General features: G+C 35.0%; 1 protein-coding gene across 2 annotated transcripts; it reads right to left on the minus strand.

Annotated features, from left to right (window-relative positions):
- Positions 1-628: 628 nt before the first annotated feature.
- On the minus strand, positions 629-9,652 carry LOC126718247 (ATP-dependent DNA helicase Q-like 5). Of its 2 annotated transcripts, XM_050420357.1 has the most exons (22): positions 8,519-9,652; positions 8,388-8,441; positions 8,140-8,252; positions 7,784-7,996; positions 7,591-7,669; positions 7,232-7,285; positions 7,058-7,132; positions 6,861-6,914; positions 6,279-6,323; positions 6,096-6,190; positions 5,878-6,004; positions 4,806-4,904; positions 4,653-4,708; positions 4,458-4,560; positions 4,190-4,318; positions 3,353-3,522; positions 3,189-3,213; positions 2,973-3,088; positions 1,961-2,062; positions 1,739-1,853; positions 1,103-1,223; positions 629-912 (listed from the first exon to the last, which is right to left on the minus strand). In XM_050420357.1, the coding sequence occupies exons 1-19, from the start codon at positions 9,608-9,610 to the stop codon at positions 1,975-1,977; spliced, it is 2,787 nt and encodes a 928-aa protein (XP_050276314.1). In that variant the 5' UTR covers positions 9,611-9,652; the 3' UTR covers positions 629-912; positions 1,103-1,223; positions 1,739-1,853; positions 1,961-1,974. The 2 variants fall into 2 exon arrangements, with proteins under 2 accessions (XP_050276314.1, XP_050276315.1); XM_050420358.1 differs by lacking the exon at positions 1,103-1,223.
- Between the last annotated feature and the right edge of the window lie 7,092 nt (positions 9,653-16,744).

Consider the following 16,744-nt stretch of genomic DNA (forward strand, 5'->3'; position numbering starts at 1 on the left):
AAGGGTAAGTAGATGATAGTTTTCACAAATTTTTTAGAGATGTGAACGTGCAGGGAATGTCCACAAATACATACCCAAAATACAAAATGGTCAAGTCAGAAGAGTAACAAGTAATTATGAATTAAAAAATTATGAATTATGAATTAAAAAATCCAAGGCCACGAGGTATCATTTAACCCAGTGAATGTTATCTAAGATCCAAAAAGAGCCTAGATCGCAACAAATACGTGTCATTACTGGTTTGAGCCGCCAGCAGACTTATTAGTTTGGCATTAACTTCCTACAACTCAACACCTAAAAACCATTCTCTCTTTTTCTATTTTTAAAAAAGAAAAAAAAAAAAAAAATCAAACCGTGAGACTATTCTATTCAAGTTTTATTATTATTATTATTATTTTGTAGGTAATTTTGAAAAGTTCATTAAATAAAACTTAAGTTTTAATTCAACCTGAACAACTTCTATTGACATTATGCCATAACAACCTCTTGCGTGTATATTACAAAACTCGGATAAATGGCTTTTGACTGTTGAGCTGGTTTTTTTTTTTTTATGTATAAACAAAAGTACAATATAAAAATAAATATTGGACACTTCCAGATTTATTGGGACCGTAAAAATGTAAGCATCTTTATGAAAAAGCCAAAGTCACATTCCTTTTTTTTTTTTTTTTTTGAGAGACAAGTCACATTCCTTTTAGACCAACAAAACCTGAGTGCCGTTTGTGCAAACATTTACAAACGCATTTTGTCTCACTATATAATGAAAGAAGGATACAAATTCTGCTCAGGACAGTGTATTCTAAAATGAACCCTGCTTTAACGGCAAGGCACCCATTAACATTATACCATTTGGCGATAAGCACTCCAAGAAGAAAAAGATCCAATTGTTCCGTCTTTAACTTCTTTATGATCCTGTAGAAGATGTAAACCGATATGGATCAGTATGACATGGATTTGAAGCAAGAAGCAAGCTATTGTGATCAGATGGCAGAACAAGTAGTAGGATCTCTTTTCTTCTAGCCCCACCGTCTTTGTTTTTAAAAAATTGTCTATAGCATTTTATGGGCTCCAAACACAATGGGCTAGAAATAAGAATGCTTACAGGCCCACAGCCACATATGTAAGAACTGAAATTTGATGATTGTACGGAAATTATGAAGATTTGAAAGTTAGACTTGGGCTCTTCCATGTGTTCATCCAGATCTTGGATTTATTTACCATTTCTGCCACAAAACAATATCAAAAGCCAACAGTAACAGTTAATGTATTAGAAGTTAGAACACTGCCAAGATATGACTTACATTTTAAGTGTCATAATTAGTGTTGTATGCCATTGTAATTTATAACATAAATAAAAACTAGTGAAGCCATCATTGTCCTATTATCTGTTTTACTTTTTAAGTTTTTTATTTTAAAATTAATGAGTTTCTTTATTTTTTCAGATGTGAAACATAAACTCCCTTATTCATATATTATAACACTGACTCTTTGGATTTGGATGTTCCATACAAGTAAAGGTAGAAAGTACATTAGTCAATCATGCACACATTCTTTTTCTTTTTTTATTGTGTTACAAGATCTTGTCTACATATATCGCCATTCACATATTCTTCAAAGTTCAGTGTTTTAAATTTTTCATGCCTTGTAATGGATTTGTTCAGTTAGGCAAAGTAGGTGTTGGCAAAGCCTGACTAATACATTAACAGAGATTGGGACAAAGAAAGGGGGAACAGCTTACCTGCCATAAGTTAACATCTTTATACATTGACAATAAGTCTAGGACTTGCTCTTTGGTGTTGTATATTTGCCTCCAAACAGCAAATGCTTTACAAGGACAAGAAGTCTAGGAACATCTGTTTCATATCCCAAAGAACAATTAGTTGAAGAAATGTGTAATTGGATAATATAATTTTCGCCATTCTATTACCTAAAGAGGCCCCGTAGTTTAGTTGCTTGTTACCTGATCCTGAAAGATTAGAGTGCTTCCTTCCCAACATAATTCATGAGTTCTGCTTTTGCTGCTTCCATTAGCACCTGGAAGTCTATTTGTGTATACCTTCCCCTGTGAAACAGAATTAGCATAACCAACTCAGTTTCCTCCTCAGTGAAGAGTTTCAAGCCATTACCACACACCACAAATGGTTCACATGAGCACATTGCTATGCAAATGGCTCAAATGCAATAACGCAGAGTAAAGCTTAATTAACCTAGGACTTTGCCCCATGTGGGAGATTTAAATAACTGTAAATTAAAATCACTTTACAGGTACAGGTTAATTTCACACTATTATTCATTGCATCTTCTCTGCAACAAAATAAGATGATTCCATTTTGATTCAACCTCACAAACATCAAAATTTGTCATGGGTCCACAGACCTAACTGTTTTAAGGCTCACGCAAGATCACGTTTATTTTGGGCCAGAATGTGATTTCCACATGTTATTAAAAGCTTTTAAAGGAAATCATTAAAGGGGTATATACTGATGTTTTCAAATACTACCAGAAAATTGGAACTGATGAAGAGCCATGGATAAGAAGGAAAAATATTATCGTAACTACATTTCCATGTGCTCCTCGAATATGATTATTAAAAAAATGAACATCCCTTTCTTGGCAATAATAGACAGATTGCATTAATTTGGTACAGTAGACCTCCTAAGAGAAACCTATCAAAAGATTGGTCCACCTTGCACTTGATAGAAGAAGCAAGAAAATTATACTTTAACAATTGCTTGATTCAAACTGACGTCATCCAAGATATAGGAGTCAGTCTATCTTTATATATTACTACAAGCATATGAACAAAAGAAATATAGATAATATATCTTTGAAGTTATGATTTGTTCCAATGTGTTTAACTGGCTTATCCTCATCAATGATGATTGGTATGAACCCCCACCAAAAGGTCCAAAACAATGAATTAATGGCAAGTATTTCAGTGGAAAGTGGAAAAAAGGTTTGTTTTGAGTTACCAAAAATGAGTTTTGGACCAAATCATAGAAGGATAGGATGGGCTTGCAATTCCATGCATTATCCTTGCAACAGCTCTGGGGTTGAATTTAACGTGTGAGTTACTCTGTAGAAAGACCTGTTATTTCAAGAAAAAGAAAAAGAAAATCAAAAATTTTGATACTACCAAACATGATTGCCATTAATACAAAATCTAAGCACCCCAAATAACTACTCACCTTAATGTCTGCTCGCAAAAATCGGCTGCACAAGCAAATGATAGCATTATCAGTATGATGAAAAAGCATCTACAAACAGTGTGATTCACATTTCTTAAAGTTTACACACCCAAGTATTATATGGTATTATAATAAAAGTCAAGGCAGTAAATATTAATATCAACCTGCTTTGACCCATCTTATTAGAAATGTCAGAGTTATCATCTTCATTAAAGTAACCCAAAATCTTCTTCTGCAAGCATGGTGTATGCTGAGAACCAAAGCAACCATGCTTCTTCTCACACGCATTTGTTGCAAAGACTGCAGCATTAAACATTGTGTCCAACTTCCGTACCTAATCCATGAAAAGCAGAACACTTATGTAGATTAAAACAGAAAAGAGCAAAGAAAGGAAAATACAAAACTACATGAGCCTGCAGTACAGGCCAATCAATTGACTATCAAAACTCACGAAGAGCAAGCATGCCATGTGTTTGATTATGTGACTAGACCAGTGGTAGCATCATTGCAAACCGCTTAACATTCTGGATGGGCTACAAAAATTATAAGCAACTGCTACACTCCTAAAGGAATTTTGACTTGCACTAAATGGCACTTGAGCTATTCCCCCCACACACCCCCCCCCCCCCCCCCAAAAAAAAAAAGGAAAAAAAAATCAATAATTATATTAGGTTCTTTAAACCCAGATGTTCTATTATATGAGCCATACAACAGAATCCATCCATAATCTAATTAGAATGACTCTGCATTAAATTATTCAGCATTTCTTAAACAACAAAAAACGTCTTACAACAGAAAAGACACTTTTCTTGTATAACAGCCATCAGAGATAAACCATAACACTAGGTCAGTATGTTTTGATTCTTTTGAATCACTTGTAACAATATGATCAAATGTAAATTGGAGCTTATGAAAGGAAATTCCACCAGTAGCTCTTTTAATATTTATACGTAATGAAATTGAGAAACAGTTTCTAAACTGTTAACATTACAATCAATCACCTTACAAGTTTCGACTTCTGATAACCATCTTGTAAGATGTGCTGACAGAGAACAAAAATCACCAGGTACTTTCATGATTGTATAACAAAATGCCATGTCCTTCACCTCATATGTTATTTCTCCCTTAAACTAAGATAACAGACAAACAACAAGACAATTAGTTTCATAAACATTAACTGTAGAAGAAAATGAAACATGAAATAACTTTGTGTAGCTTAAAATATATAACAGAGAATGAAAATTTGATTTGCTTTCGAACAATGTCAACCTTTAGATTCTGCAACTGATTTGATAGGTCAATTGCTGTAATTCCAATGCTATTTGCCACTGTGGGTATGTCAAACAGATATTGCCCTTGCTTAGCTTCAGATCTGAAAACAAAATTTAGCATAACTCAATTTACCTGAGTTTCATGAGCAAGAAATATTTGGTTGCTGTAATCAAAACTATAATGTATACTCACTTCTTAAGAATTGCTGCAACAACCCTATTTATTTCAGCTAGCAACGCTGGGGAAGTCTGCTTGATGAAAATACCACCATCTTTAAGCATCGATAAATGAGAAATAACATGGTAACAAAGATAAACATATACTGAAAGCATATTTGCCAAGCACCTTGTGGAAATTTAAAGTACAAGTTACATTTAGTTGTGGAAGTAAACGCAAGTATTGTACTTCACCCAACTCTAAGTTCGTAAGAAGTGTCAACATCACCTGCCAAAGCAAAAACAAGCAACAAACATTTAGCTCACAGGGCTATGCCGGAGGGAATTCAACCAGGCACTTTATTGTTATTCACAGTTATTAGGCACTAAGAAGACACCATACTGGTCTGTATGTGTGGATCTGTGCAATGTGAATTTAGAGGATACAGTCATAGGTGATATAGTCCTGGCAAATGTATAAGGGATTAAAGAACCTTAGCTAATAGTCTATGCCCACAACTTCAGCTGCTGCATGGCAAAAGGACCTTGGCTTCATGACTCATATCACTAATATAAACTGTTCCTGGCTCGAAGTGGATTGTTTCATAGTTGGTCAGGTACTGGTTAAGACGACAGCCTTCTTTGGATTAGTGATTAGTCATGCATTTTGCTAAGGTTCAAGCAAGGTGAATAAAAGAGAGAAGTAGTTGTTAAGAAGATTTACTTGGGGAGAAAGAAAGGACCCTAACTGAATAAATAAATAAATAAGAGTACCATGACAATTCACATATCAATCTCAACAAAACACTATAAGACATCACCAAACAGGTATCCTTCATCAGAACAAGCATCTCCACCTCTAAATAAAAAGATGAAATTGGAAGAACAGATGCACATCCATTATTGATTTAGAAAAAAATAAGTACATTCACCAATAACCCTCATATGCCTAGAATCATCTAATTTGTTACCAAAGCTAGCATTTTAAGGGACTTAATCCTAAGTTAGTTCTGGCTGTTTGGTGAATACATAACCTTTTTTACTCACCCAGGTCAAAATTTATCCTAAATGTTTGGATTAATCAATAATTTGATCATAATAAAAAATTTTCTAATCATCATAATACACTGACTAATTTAAAAGAACAAGAAAATTGTGAAATGACGCCAGAAAAAACCCTGCACAAAATTTATCTGTAAACATCAATTACTACTAACTTCAAAATTTAGAATATTGATACAGAAAAATTACAAGGAAAGGACCTCTTCTTTCATATCAAACATGCGGGATGCTGACTCTTTGACTAATGAACATATTTTCCCATGCGAATTCTTGTCATTGAAAACTTGATTGAGAAATTTGTTTACCGCATGTTCATCTACTCCTTCACTGAAAACAAAATACTGTAAATGAATTCTAACTTGACAAAAGGCTTATATAAATCAAAATTAATTGTCTAGATACAATTATATTTGATTACCTGTGCATCAGACTACGAAGTTTGAAGTACGTGTCATCATCAAAAAGTAGATGGCAATAGGACAACCTCCCATCCCTTCCAGCACGCCCAATCTCCTACACAAAGTGTGATATTTATTTCATAAGTAAACAACATTTTTTTTTAAATCCCGTCAAAAAACCAGTTGTTAAGAATCAAGTGTACCTGAACATATTCCTCCAAGCTTTCTGGCAAGCTGTAATGAATTACCTGAAACAGATGGAATCAGGAAGTTTTTATATTGATTTCTATATGATGGTGCCATACAGGAGCATGCATATTTCAATGGAAAGATATGTCATAATGGACCACTAAATGTGTGGTACAAAAAATACTGAGTAAATCAAGGATACCAGAAATTCCATAAGGATAACCAATCCATATTAACAGCATGTGTGCATAGACAAGACAAAGACATTCTAAAGATTCCAACACCAGATTATTGACTCCACTTTAAGAGTCTAACCAAGTAACCATAAAAAACCTTTACTTCAGAAAATATCATTTGTTTCAGATGGAGTCAAACTTGTGTGAAGGAGACTTCTAGGAAGCTTGGAGCAAATGACGCAACAAATATAGGAGTAGCTCTGTAGCTATGCATGCACAATGAGTTTCACTATAATATTGGCACATCATCCTAATGGATTACTTTAATAAATGAAACAAAATTTGCCCTGTTTGGCATCAGTTAATTAGAATACAATGCAAAGAAACCAAAATGATCATGTTTAAGGTTTTTCTACTTACAGCTCCAACATCCTGCTTGTCAAGCCCCATTCCAAATGCCACAGTTGCAACAATCTTACATAACAAGTACAAGTCAATGATTCAGACAAGAAAAAGTTGTATTTGCTACAATATAAAAGTGCCAAAAAAATTGAAAATTTTGAAAAGACATAATGCAGATAAATTTCAGACACCAGGCTAGAGAATAATTTTCTTACCACTCTAATTTTGTTTGAACAAAACAATTCCTGTGTACGGCTACGGTTTTTTGCAGGGATTCCACTGTGATAGCTCTAAATAGCAGTTCCAATTAATATTGTCAGGGTTGCCATTAATATTAAAAAGCCACATAAAAGTCAAGTATCATGCAACTGAGAAAGTGAAAGTCCAACCTTTGCTGAGATATTATTATCACACAAGTATCTGCTTATTAGATCAGTTTCAGACTGCAAAACCAAAATGCAAATATTAATTGTCATCTAATCTATGAAAATTATGAAATGCGTATTAACATGAAGTTTAAAACCATCCATCCCAACAATACTTAAGTGCATTCTGGTGATCTGAAATTGCAAGCTTTGGAAGCTAATGGATGATACAGACATAACCCCTCCCCCCGCCCCCCTCTCCCCCAAAGCAATTGCAATAGTTGATCTTCTAAACAGTGTTACAGAATCAAGAAACCATGGAGTGAAAAAATAAGATGCCATAGGCCATGATATATTTGAAACATAAAATTTTACAAGCGTACCTGAAATTTGCAGTATATGATGATGCTCTTGACTTCCTTAAAGGGAGAAGACTTCATCAACATCAGCAAATCTTTCATTCTATTATATTCATCACATCCAAGGTAATAATGGGTAAATTTAACAGATCTATTCATTTAAGCCAATTAAAGATGAAAATCAGGGATTAGACAAAAAATAACCATTCACACTTGCCTATTTCCACTTAAAGATACTGACAATTGTAAATTTTCCCTTAGTTGTTCTTTTTGAATCAGATTGGTTTGCGGAATGGCTAGAGCAGACATAACAGCATTTAATGTTGTGACTGTGGCAGTAGCAGTCATTGCAAGAATGCATCCAACGTTTAGTCTGTCACGAAGCATAGATGCCCTGAGCCTCATGAATGAAGGCCGGAAATTGTGCGACCTGTTTTATCCAAGAAATACACATGCAACTTTGAATTTTAGCTGGAAAACAGAAGACTACTAAACATGATTCTGATTAGTGTAAACAGTGATATAACCAACAAGCCAAAACCCAAGGAGACAAAAGGCGGTGCAAGCACTCACCATTCAGATACACAGTGAGCTTCATCAACCACAACAAGTGAGATCGATAAATTAGTAGAAACTACTGACAAGAATTCCGAGTTTAAAAATCTCTCCGGTGAGACAAATAGCACCTGAAATAGAAACCACAAAACCTCAGCTTTTGGTAATCCTGCAAGTGGGTGTCGAAATCTACTACATTTTAACAACCCACAATGCAGTAAGTGACACCCAAATCATATTTTAGCCACATATTGTGATAAACTCACCTTGATGGTTCCTTCTTGAAGCTTCCTCAGTGTCTCGGAAACCTCTTCAAGTGTCTAAAACATTGAAAAAACACACTAATCACACAACCAATCCAAAACCATTTTGGCACAAAAGAGACATCATTAATTACCTGACTGCTACAGAGAAGACCACCCGGAATCACAGGAGGCAGCTGCCTCAACTGATCAATCATCAGCGCGACCAAAGGACTCACCACCAGCGTTAACCCCGGCAAAACCATTGCCGGCAACTGATAACACAGAGACTTCCCAGCCCCAGTTGGCAAAACCAGCATCGCGGATTCTCCGGCCAGCACCATCTTGATTGCCTCCAACTGCCCATCTCGGAACGAATCATAACCATACACCAAATTCAACAGCTTCAACAAGTTCTCATCCGAGGCCTCATTTCTCGCTGCCAATGCCGCCTCTTCAATCAATTGGGAGTCCAATTTCGCTCTCCCACTTTCCTGTTTTTGCTTCTGTTGCTCAGTTTCCACAACCAAACCATCTTCTTCGCACGCATTCTTCTCATCTTCACCTTCACCTTCACCTTCACCTTCAACTTTTCTCTTCTTTTTTCTATGAAATTTTCGACTGCTTGTAGAATAAGAGCCATAGATATTTCTTCTGGTTTTGCCTTTATTGGCAAACTTTCGCCTTTTTCCATTCAGGTTAAGCTTCACGAAGTTCCCTTCATTGCCGCATTTTCGCAACTTCGCCGGCGGTAGAGGCGGGTTACTTCCGATCAAATTGGAGTGTCTCTTAACAACTCTGTGTGAGTTTGTGGAATTCGTAGCTTCCGAATTGGACTGGAAATGATCGGTGACAGTAGTGTTGGGTTCGGGGGGCTCGAAATTGAGAGAGGGTTTGTTGAGTTTGGAGAAAGAGGCGGAGTTGGAGAAGTGGCGGGCGGGGAGGGCTTGGGCGGCGGAGATTGGATCGTCGTGGTGGTGGTGGTCGGATGTGCGGCGGAGGATTTGGAAGGGGAGAGTAGAGAGGGGAGAAGGAGTGGGTGAGGATGGAGGTGAAGGCGAAAGTGAAGGTTTGGGTTTGGGGTTTGGGATTGGGATTGGGATTGGTGGTTTTTTGGGTTTAAGGCTAGGTTTGGGTTTTTTGGAGGAGGTAGTAGACTGACGCGGCGGCGGTGGTGGTGGTTGATAGGGATCTCGTGGAGGAGTGGCGGAGACGTGAGAGCCATCGGAGTCTGAATCGGATTCCATTTTTTTTTTTTTACCGTTTATGATAGAGATTTGCTGAGAATTTTTAGAGGGAACTAATAATATTGGATCTCTACTGTACATTTTGCTCTAATTTTCCCGCCAAATTGTTTTCGGATTATTTTTTTTTTTTTTTTTTTACTTTGAGAGAGAATACCCCCAAAATACCATCGAGTATAAAAATTCTGCTTTAGTAATATTTGACTTTTCTTTCCCTTTTTTTTTTTTTTCCCTTTTTTTTGGAATAAAATATAGTTAATAATTATATCCATGAGGTTTGCTCGTTCTGGATTAATGTTAGTCAAGTTCAAGACTTTTTTAAAACTAACTAATTTTGTCTCTAATCACTTTGAAAACGAAGAGAAAAATGAGAAATGGTTTAAGAACCAAGTTGGCCAATTTTTAAAAATCTTGAATCTGACTGGCATTAACTCATATCTTAGGGATGTTAACTGTATCTTACTTTTTTTAAAAAAAATGTATTTGACTTTTTAACTATTTGTTGTTGTTGTTGTGTGTGTATTATAATTCAGTAGTTACAAATACAATAATGGTAAGTAGAGTATTTGAAGCCTGAATGTCTATTGTGAAAACACCAACAAGTACTAGTTGAGTTACAATACTCTTTACCTATTTGTTGTCATTTTGAGTCATGACATAATATGTCTTATGCTAATTGGTTAGGCATATTTGATACAATGTAATAATGATTACATTTTAATAATAAATAGGCTAAAATGCAAAGCTCACTCTTTAAGTTTCTTTAGAATTGACTTGAGGATGTTGTGTTGAAAACTCTCTCTTTGATTCATTATCTCTAGTGAATTTTGTGTTTTCCCTTAGGATTTTCTATGTGTTTTGAAAAGATACCGTGTATGGTTTTTTATAGTTAGAAAATGGGAGTTTGGAATGGCTCCCAAACGAATGTGGGATTCATTCCAAAACCAAGCTTTAAATGCAGAAAACTTGTATTTCATAGGCATACGCGTGTATACATACGCATGCCCTAGGGTTTTGTGGCATTTCTTTTCTAAAAATAGCTTATTTAATTAGTTCATAAAAGAGTTACATTTTTTCTGAAAACACTTTCCTCAAGTCAATTTCAATCTAATCGAGCCCTAAACTAACCTTGGGCTTTAGAATTCTAACATCATTAGAGAATGGGGGTCTGAGTCATAAGGGGTATAAAGTGAGGTGTCTATGCCACCTAGCTTGGATTTTTTTTTTCCACCAATTAAAATAAAAATTTGAACACCCTAAAAGAAGCTCAATAACAACCCAATTTAACACCAACCTTGTGTGTGTGTGTTTGTTTCTAAAAAAAATTCAACACCAACCTTTATCTTGGCCTTTAAAAACAAAAAGGAAAATCCCAACAACAAACCAATTTGATCCAAAATATGGTGAAAAAAAAAAAGAAAAAAAAAAAAAAAGCCCAACAACAAAAATTAGTACTTTGATGATCTTAAATCTCAGGGGAAAAAAAAAGTGTGAGGTAGTGGAAGTGGGGCATGGGACAATGGGGAGTGAAGATGTTTTTTTTAATGATTGTATTATTATGTTGAATTCTTAATTGAGTAATTAAAAAAAAATTCTTAAAAATTTACAAAAATCAAGAAGTTGTTAAGTTGAATTGAATTTTTAAATAAAAAATTTTGAAAAGAGTAAACACAAAAACTAATAAATAATAAATTAAAGTATTATAAGCAATAATAATGTGTATGCTTAGCGGTTTGTTTGTTTCTTAAAAAAATAATAATAATCTTAGCAATAATAATTAATAACTTCAATATATATGCCCTATGAACTTATAGTTTATCCAGTATTTTCCATTGTTTGGTAGCATTATAAAAAAAATAAAAAACCAAAATAAAATTATATTTTGGTCAACAGGAAGAGTATGACTTATTTTTAAAGTTTGTTTTCCATTCAAATTTTTTTTTTTTTTTAAACAACTCTATCTCACAACAGGCTAAATAAGTTAGGAGATTGTTTTTCAACTCATTTAAGATTGCTGCCAAATACAGAAAAATAATATAGTTTTATAAAAAATACTTTTTGAAAAACAACTCATTTTCTAGAAAGTATTATTTTCGAAAACAAATAGAGTTATTCTTTTTCTAGTACTATGGATAAATTTCTGATAAGAGAACTCTTATTAACTTGAAAATTCTTTCTTCAGATCATGGGTTACGAGAAAATATCTCATTTTATCTTCTTAATGATCAAGATAAAATAAGAAAATATTATTTACAAAAGGAAAAAGATAACAAATGCCTTAAGGGCATTAATTTATGAAATATTTTTAAAAACTTTTTATGGGAAAAGAAAAAATCAATTAATTTTTTTGACAATTTTTTATATTTCACCTGAAAGTGATATTAAATATTTCCTAAAATTGTCCATTAACAAATGTTTAAGGGCACTCGTGAACTAGATCCCAAAACAAAAAGATTATTGCCAACATTTTCAACATGAATTTGAATGATCCTCTTATAAAAAATGAATGGAGCCGCCACTAAATTGCACCGACTCTTCAATAATTTACGTTTTGTGTATACTCAATTTGGTTGAACCGTAGGCAAAGTGTAACTATGTAAGAAGTTTATACAATCCCTATTTTTTCATATATTAGATATTTAATATATATGTATAAAAAAAAGATATTTAATATATATACTATTGTTTTTTAATATATATATATATATATATATATAGTCAAAACTGAGAGAAAATCCAATTAGAATTCAAATTGGAATTTAATTAGAGTCTAATTTTGCGCCATGTGTCTCATTAAGCTTTTAAATTTTTGTGCCAAGTGAGTTAATTCAGTCTAGAAAATGAGTAGTCCAAAACTAGATTTTGCCTTTGTTAGCTTTTCATGTAAATTACCACCGCACACCCTTAGCACGTTAGTCACTCCACAAGTATAAGTGCTTGTGGAGTGTGGGGAGGGGGGCAAGGGTTAGGTTCAAGTCTTCAAGAGGAAGCTTCACACACATATACACTTAGATTTAGTTAGAGTAGAATTTCTATCTTGTATAAAAAAATAAAAAAAGAAGCTTTTTCATACAAATTAAATTATTTAGATTTTTATTGTTATTGTTATTTTTTTTCCTGAACAAATGAGTATATATTTTTTTTTATTGCTTATATTTAGATATTTTGTATGTGAAGATCTTGAACATAACAAACTGTAATTGAGCTAAACGATCTCATGCACCTATCACCATTCAATTTAGGAGATACTATTAAACCAATTTATTCTTTTATATTGTGTTGTATTTAGTAGAATTTTACGGACAGTGATTATGAATTGATATTGTATATGTAGGGTCCAATAATGATTTTCAAAATTATCTATATATATAATAATAGGTAAACATGAAAGAAAATTCAATTAGATTTCAAATTGAAATTCAATTAGAGTCTAATTTTGCGCTACGTGTCCCATCTAACCTAAGTTTTTAAATTTTTGTGTCAAGTGAGTTAATTCAATGTAAAAATTGGATTTCAATTAAAGTTTGATTTTGCGACATGTGTCCCATTTAATCTTTTTTTTTTTTAATTTTTGTGCCGAATAAGTTAATTTAGTGTAAAAAACGAGGAGTCTAATATAAGTAAATCATAAAAAATAAAAAAAATAAAAAATAAAAAAACATAATTTTTGAATGATTTTATATTTATGAGCCTTTTTTTTTTTTTTATAGAACTAAAAAAAAATTCAAGTTTATAAATCATTATAGGGGTGAAAGGCTAGAGAGCCCATATATATATATAAATATATATATATGTTGGGCCAGGGGCCCAATTCAAGGTCGTTAAACACTTCTAGTGGGGTCTGTGCCAATGAGAGAAGAAATGGAATCCGATCAAAGCCACCCAGGAGGAAAACGAGGAAGAATCCCTCCTCGGCTAAGCAAGGTTAAGGATAGAGGGCATAGTCTGCAATCAAAAGTAACATTCCGGACCATTCCAGGGAAGAGGATAAGTATTAAGGAGGGACAGGACAAAGGAGAGCTATAAAATATCTAAGATAAGGCTGCTACCAAGGTATTGAATGTTTTTCAGCTAACTGAACCATGCTTTTCAACCTTACAGTTATTCCTAAAAACTTTAGGGAGGGGCTGATGGGACATGTATCAGGGTTACCAATCTGAATCTACATGTGGAAGGTGGAAAGAGGAGGAAAAAGATAATATAAAATAAAGGAGAGACCCTGATAGTAAATGATCCAAAAAATGGCGAAAGAGAGGACGGTAGCAATATGGACTGGACTGGTAACCTAATCCGGAAGACAAGTAAGAACTGATCTCCTCGGACTGGGCCGAGGACGACCTTCTTTAAATATAAGCTACTTGTTCTTACTTTGATGTCATTTGAATCTACGACAATAACTATCCAACTCATTAAAACCTAGATTTCCAACTCATTCTCTACAAATTCATTATTTTGGGGTTTTTTGGGCCAAGGTCCATATATCTTTTGGATCGGGGACCCAAGCCATGTCCTTACAATTGGCACCGTCTGTGGGGAGTCTGGTGTTTTAGTGTGTTCAACGCTCAACATACCAAGGCGATGCAATAGGAGATCGACCATTAAAGGAGGCCATTTTGGCAAGGATGCATGCTATGCGGAGGATTGCCAAGTAGGATACGATATTGGGGGCTTTCTATATCGAATACATGTCTCGCGTCTCTGTGAAGGGTGAAGCCTTCACTGATTTGATGGCCAAGTTTGTTGAAACCCCATTTAATTTTTTTTTTTTTTTTTTGAGAAACAAAACATGGATGGAAAATCAGCTGGCATGGTCTCACTACATCAAATCCTTTGTCCAGGAGGATACATATTGATGATGTTGCAAATCAATAGGGATCCAAAGTGGGGCTGGTTTTAGTATCTCCTGAAAATGTATCATTATTAACGAAAATTTCCATTAACATATGCTTGTCCATTGTGCAAATGCATTGTTCTTCTCACAATGACATCTTTTATAAGTGTTCAAACAGAACCAAAGTCATGGCTGCAGTCCTCGGACCAGATGCTTTGGGGAAATTAACACTATAACATCTTTTATAATTGTTCAAGTAGAACCAAAGTCATGCCTACAGTCCTCGGACCAGGTGCTTTGGGGAAATTAACACGCTGATATCTCTTATAAGTGTTCAAATAGAACCTTAGTACGTGATGGTCCCCTCAGATCACTTGCTTTGGATTTAGTATTCTATGATGGATTGCACTATTCGCGATATATGCACACGGTTATTTTCCTTACTATTTTTTACGAAGTTAATTTACTCAAGATAGCAGCCATGCACTACTGTCGGCTTTTGCAAAGTCAAGGTGACAACTTTTCATCACTAACAACATCATCAATTTTAAGTCCCATTAGAGGGAAAAATAACAATGCCACCATTCATAAAATAGTTATTGCAGAGAAAAGAAAGACTCACGATGAAAAAAGTGCAAACCCTTTTTATTAGATGAAGGAAATGTACATTATGCATAATGGCAAACTTCCACTACAAAATAGGAGACCTATCTATCATTTTTCTCCTAATTACAAGATGTTTTGCTATCAAGACTGAAAAATAGGAGACCTATTTATCATTTTTCTCCTAATTACAAGATGTTCAGCTATCAAGGCTGAAAAACAGAAAGCTTGCCTATCCTTGTTCTTGTTAATTTGCTCGATCAACCTTGGATTGTTTTTACATTTGTGCACACATGATATAGGTTGGAACCCAAACTTTGTTGCACCAAAAATCTGATGCAATCTGCACTTGCTTTGGGCCTTGGCTGGAGAAGGAGGATCTTCTTTCTTGCTCGGCTGAAAGGCAGGAACATCTTTGGCCTCTGCTTCCTTCGTCTTGACTGCGCCATCCTAGGCCCTAGCAGCATCCTTGGTTTTTGAAGAGGGCTTGGTTTCCTCACCCTTGCCTTTATCCCTGGCCATCTCATCCCCTAGGCCTTGATCACCATCTTGGTTAGGTCCTTTGGAAGCCCCGAAGATTTAAGAGTTTGAAATTTCTGGAGGACTCAAAGACTTGTAAAGCGAAGAAGAATGATTCCCCCGAGGCGCCTTATATAGAAGGCGAAACCTAGTGGGAGTTATCCTGCTCGAAGTTCAAAGAGAAAGTCACAAGCGAGAAAAATCCCGCTCAATTTCCAATAAAATGCTTAGTTGTTGGATTCTCATCACGTCGTGGAACGTGGGGAACATGGAGCTGCAAGAATTTAATGAAGGCGCGCCTAGTATATTGAAATGTCAGGAGCGTGACTTGGTCAATTATAAAAAAATAAATAATAAATAATAAAATCTGTACAGTCAGAGGTGATGAAAATTGGGCGCGAAGGAACTATCATCACATCGACATCCTCCTTTCCTCCTGAGGAGTCAGAACGAAGGATCTCGAGGGGCTGTGAAAGGCCAGAAAGCCCATATTTATATATATATATATATATATATATATATATGTTGGGCTAGGGGCCTAATCCGAGGTCGTTAAACACTTCCAGAGGGGTCTGTGCCAATGAGAGAAGAAATGAAATCTGATTAGAGCCACCCAGGAGGAAAACGAGGAAGAATCCCTCCTCGGCTAGGCAAGGTCGAGGACAGAGGGCATAGTCTGCAATCAAAAGAATATTCCGGACCATTCTAGGGAAGAAGATAAGTATTAAGTAGGGACAGGACAAAGGAGAGCTATAAAATATCTAATATAAGGCTGCTACCACGGCATTGAATGCTCTGCAGACTGCAGCTGACAGAACCATACTTTTCAGCCTTACAGTTATTCCTAAAGACTTTAGGAAGGGGTTGATGGGACAAGTATCAGGGTTACCAATCTGAATCTACACGAGAAAGGTGGAAAGAGGAGGAAAAGGATAGTATAAAATAAAGGAGAGACCCTGATAGTAAAGGATCCAAAAAATGGAGAAAGAGAGGACGGTAGCAATATGGACCGGATTGATAACCTAATCCGGAAGACAAGCAAGGACTGATCTCCTTGGACTGGGCTGAGGACGACCTTCTTTAAATATAAGCTACTTGTTCTTACTTTGTTGTCATTTGAATCTACGAAAATAACTATCCAACTCATTAGAACCTAGATTTCCAACTCATTCTCTACAAATTCA

Source organism: Quercus robur, chromosome 3, assembly GCF_932294415.1.
Source record: "Quercus robur chromosome 3, dhQueRobu3.1, whole genome shotgun sequence".
Taxonomy (NCBI): Eukaryota; Viridiplantae; Streptophyta; class Magnoliopsida; order Fagales; family Fagaceae; genus Quercus; species Quercus robur.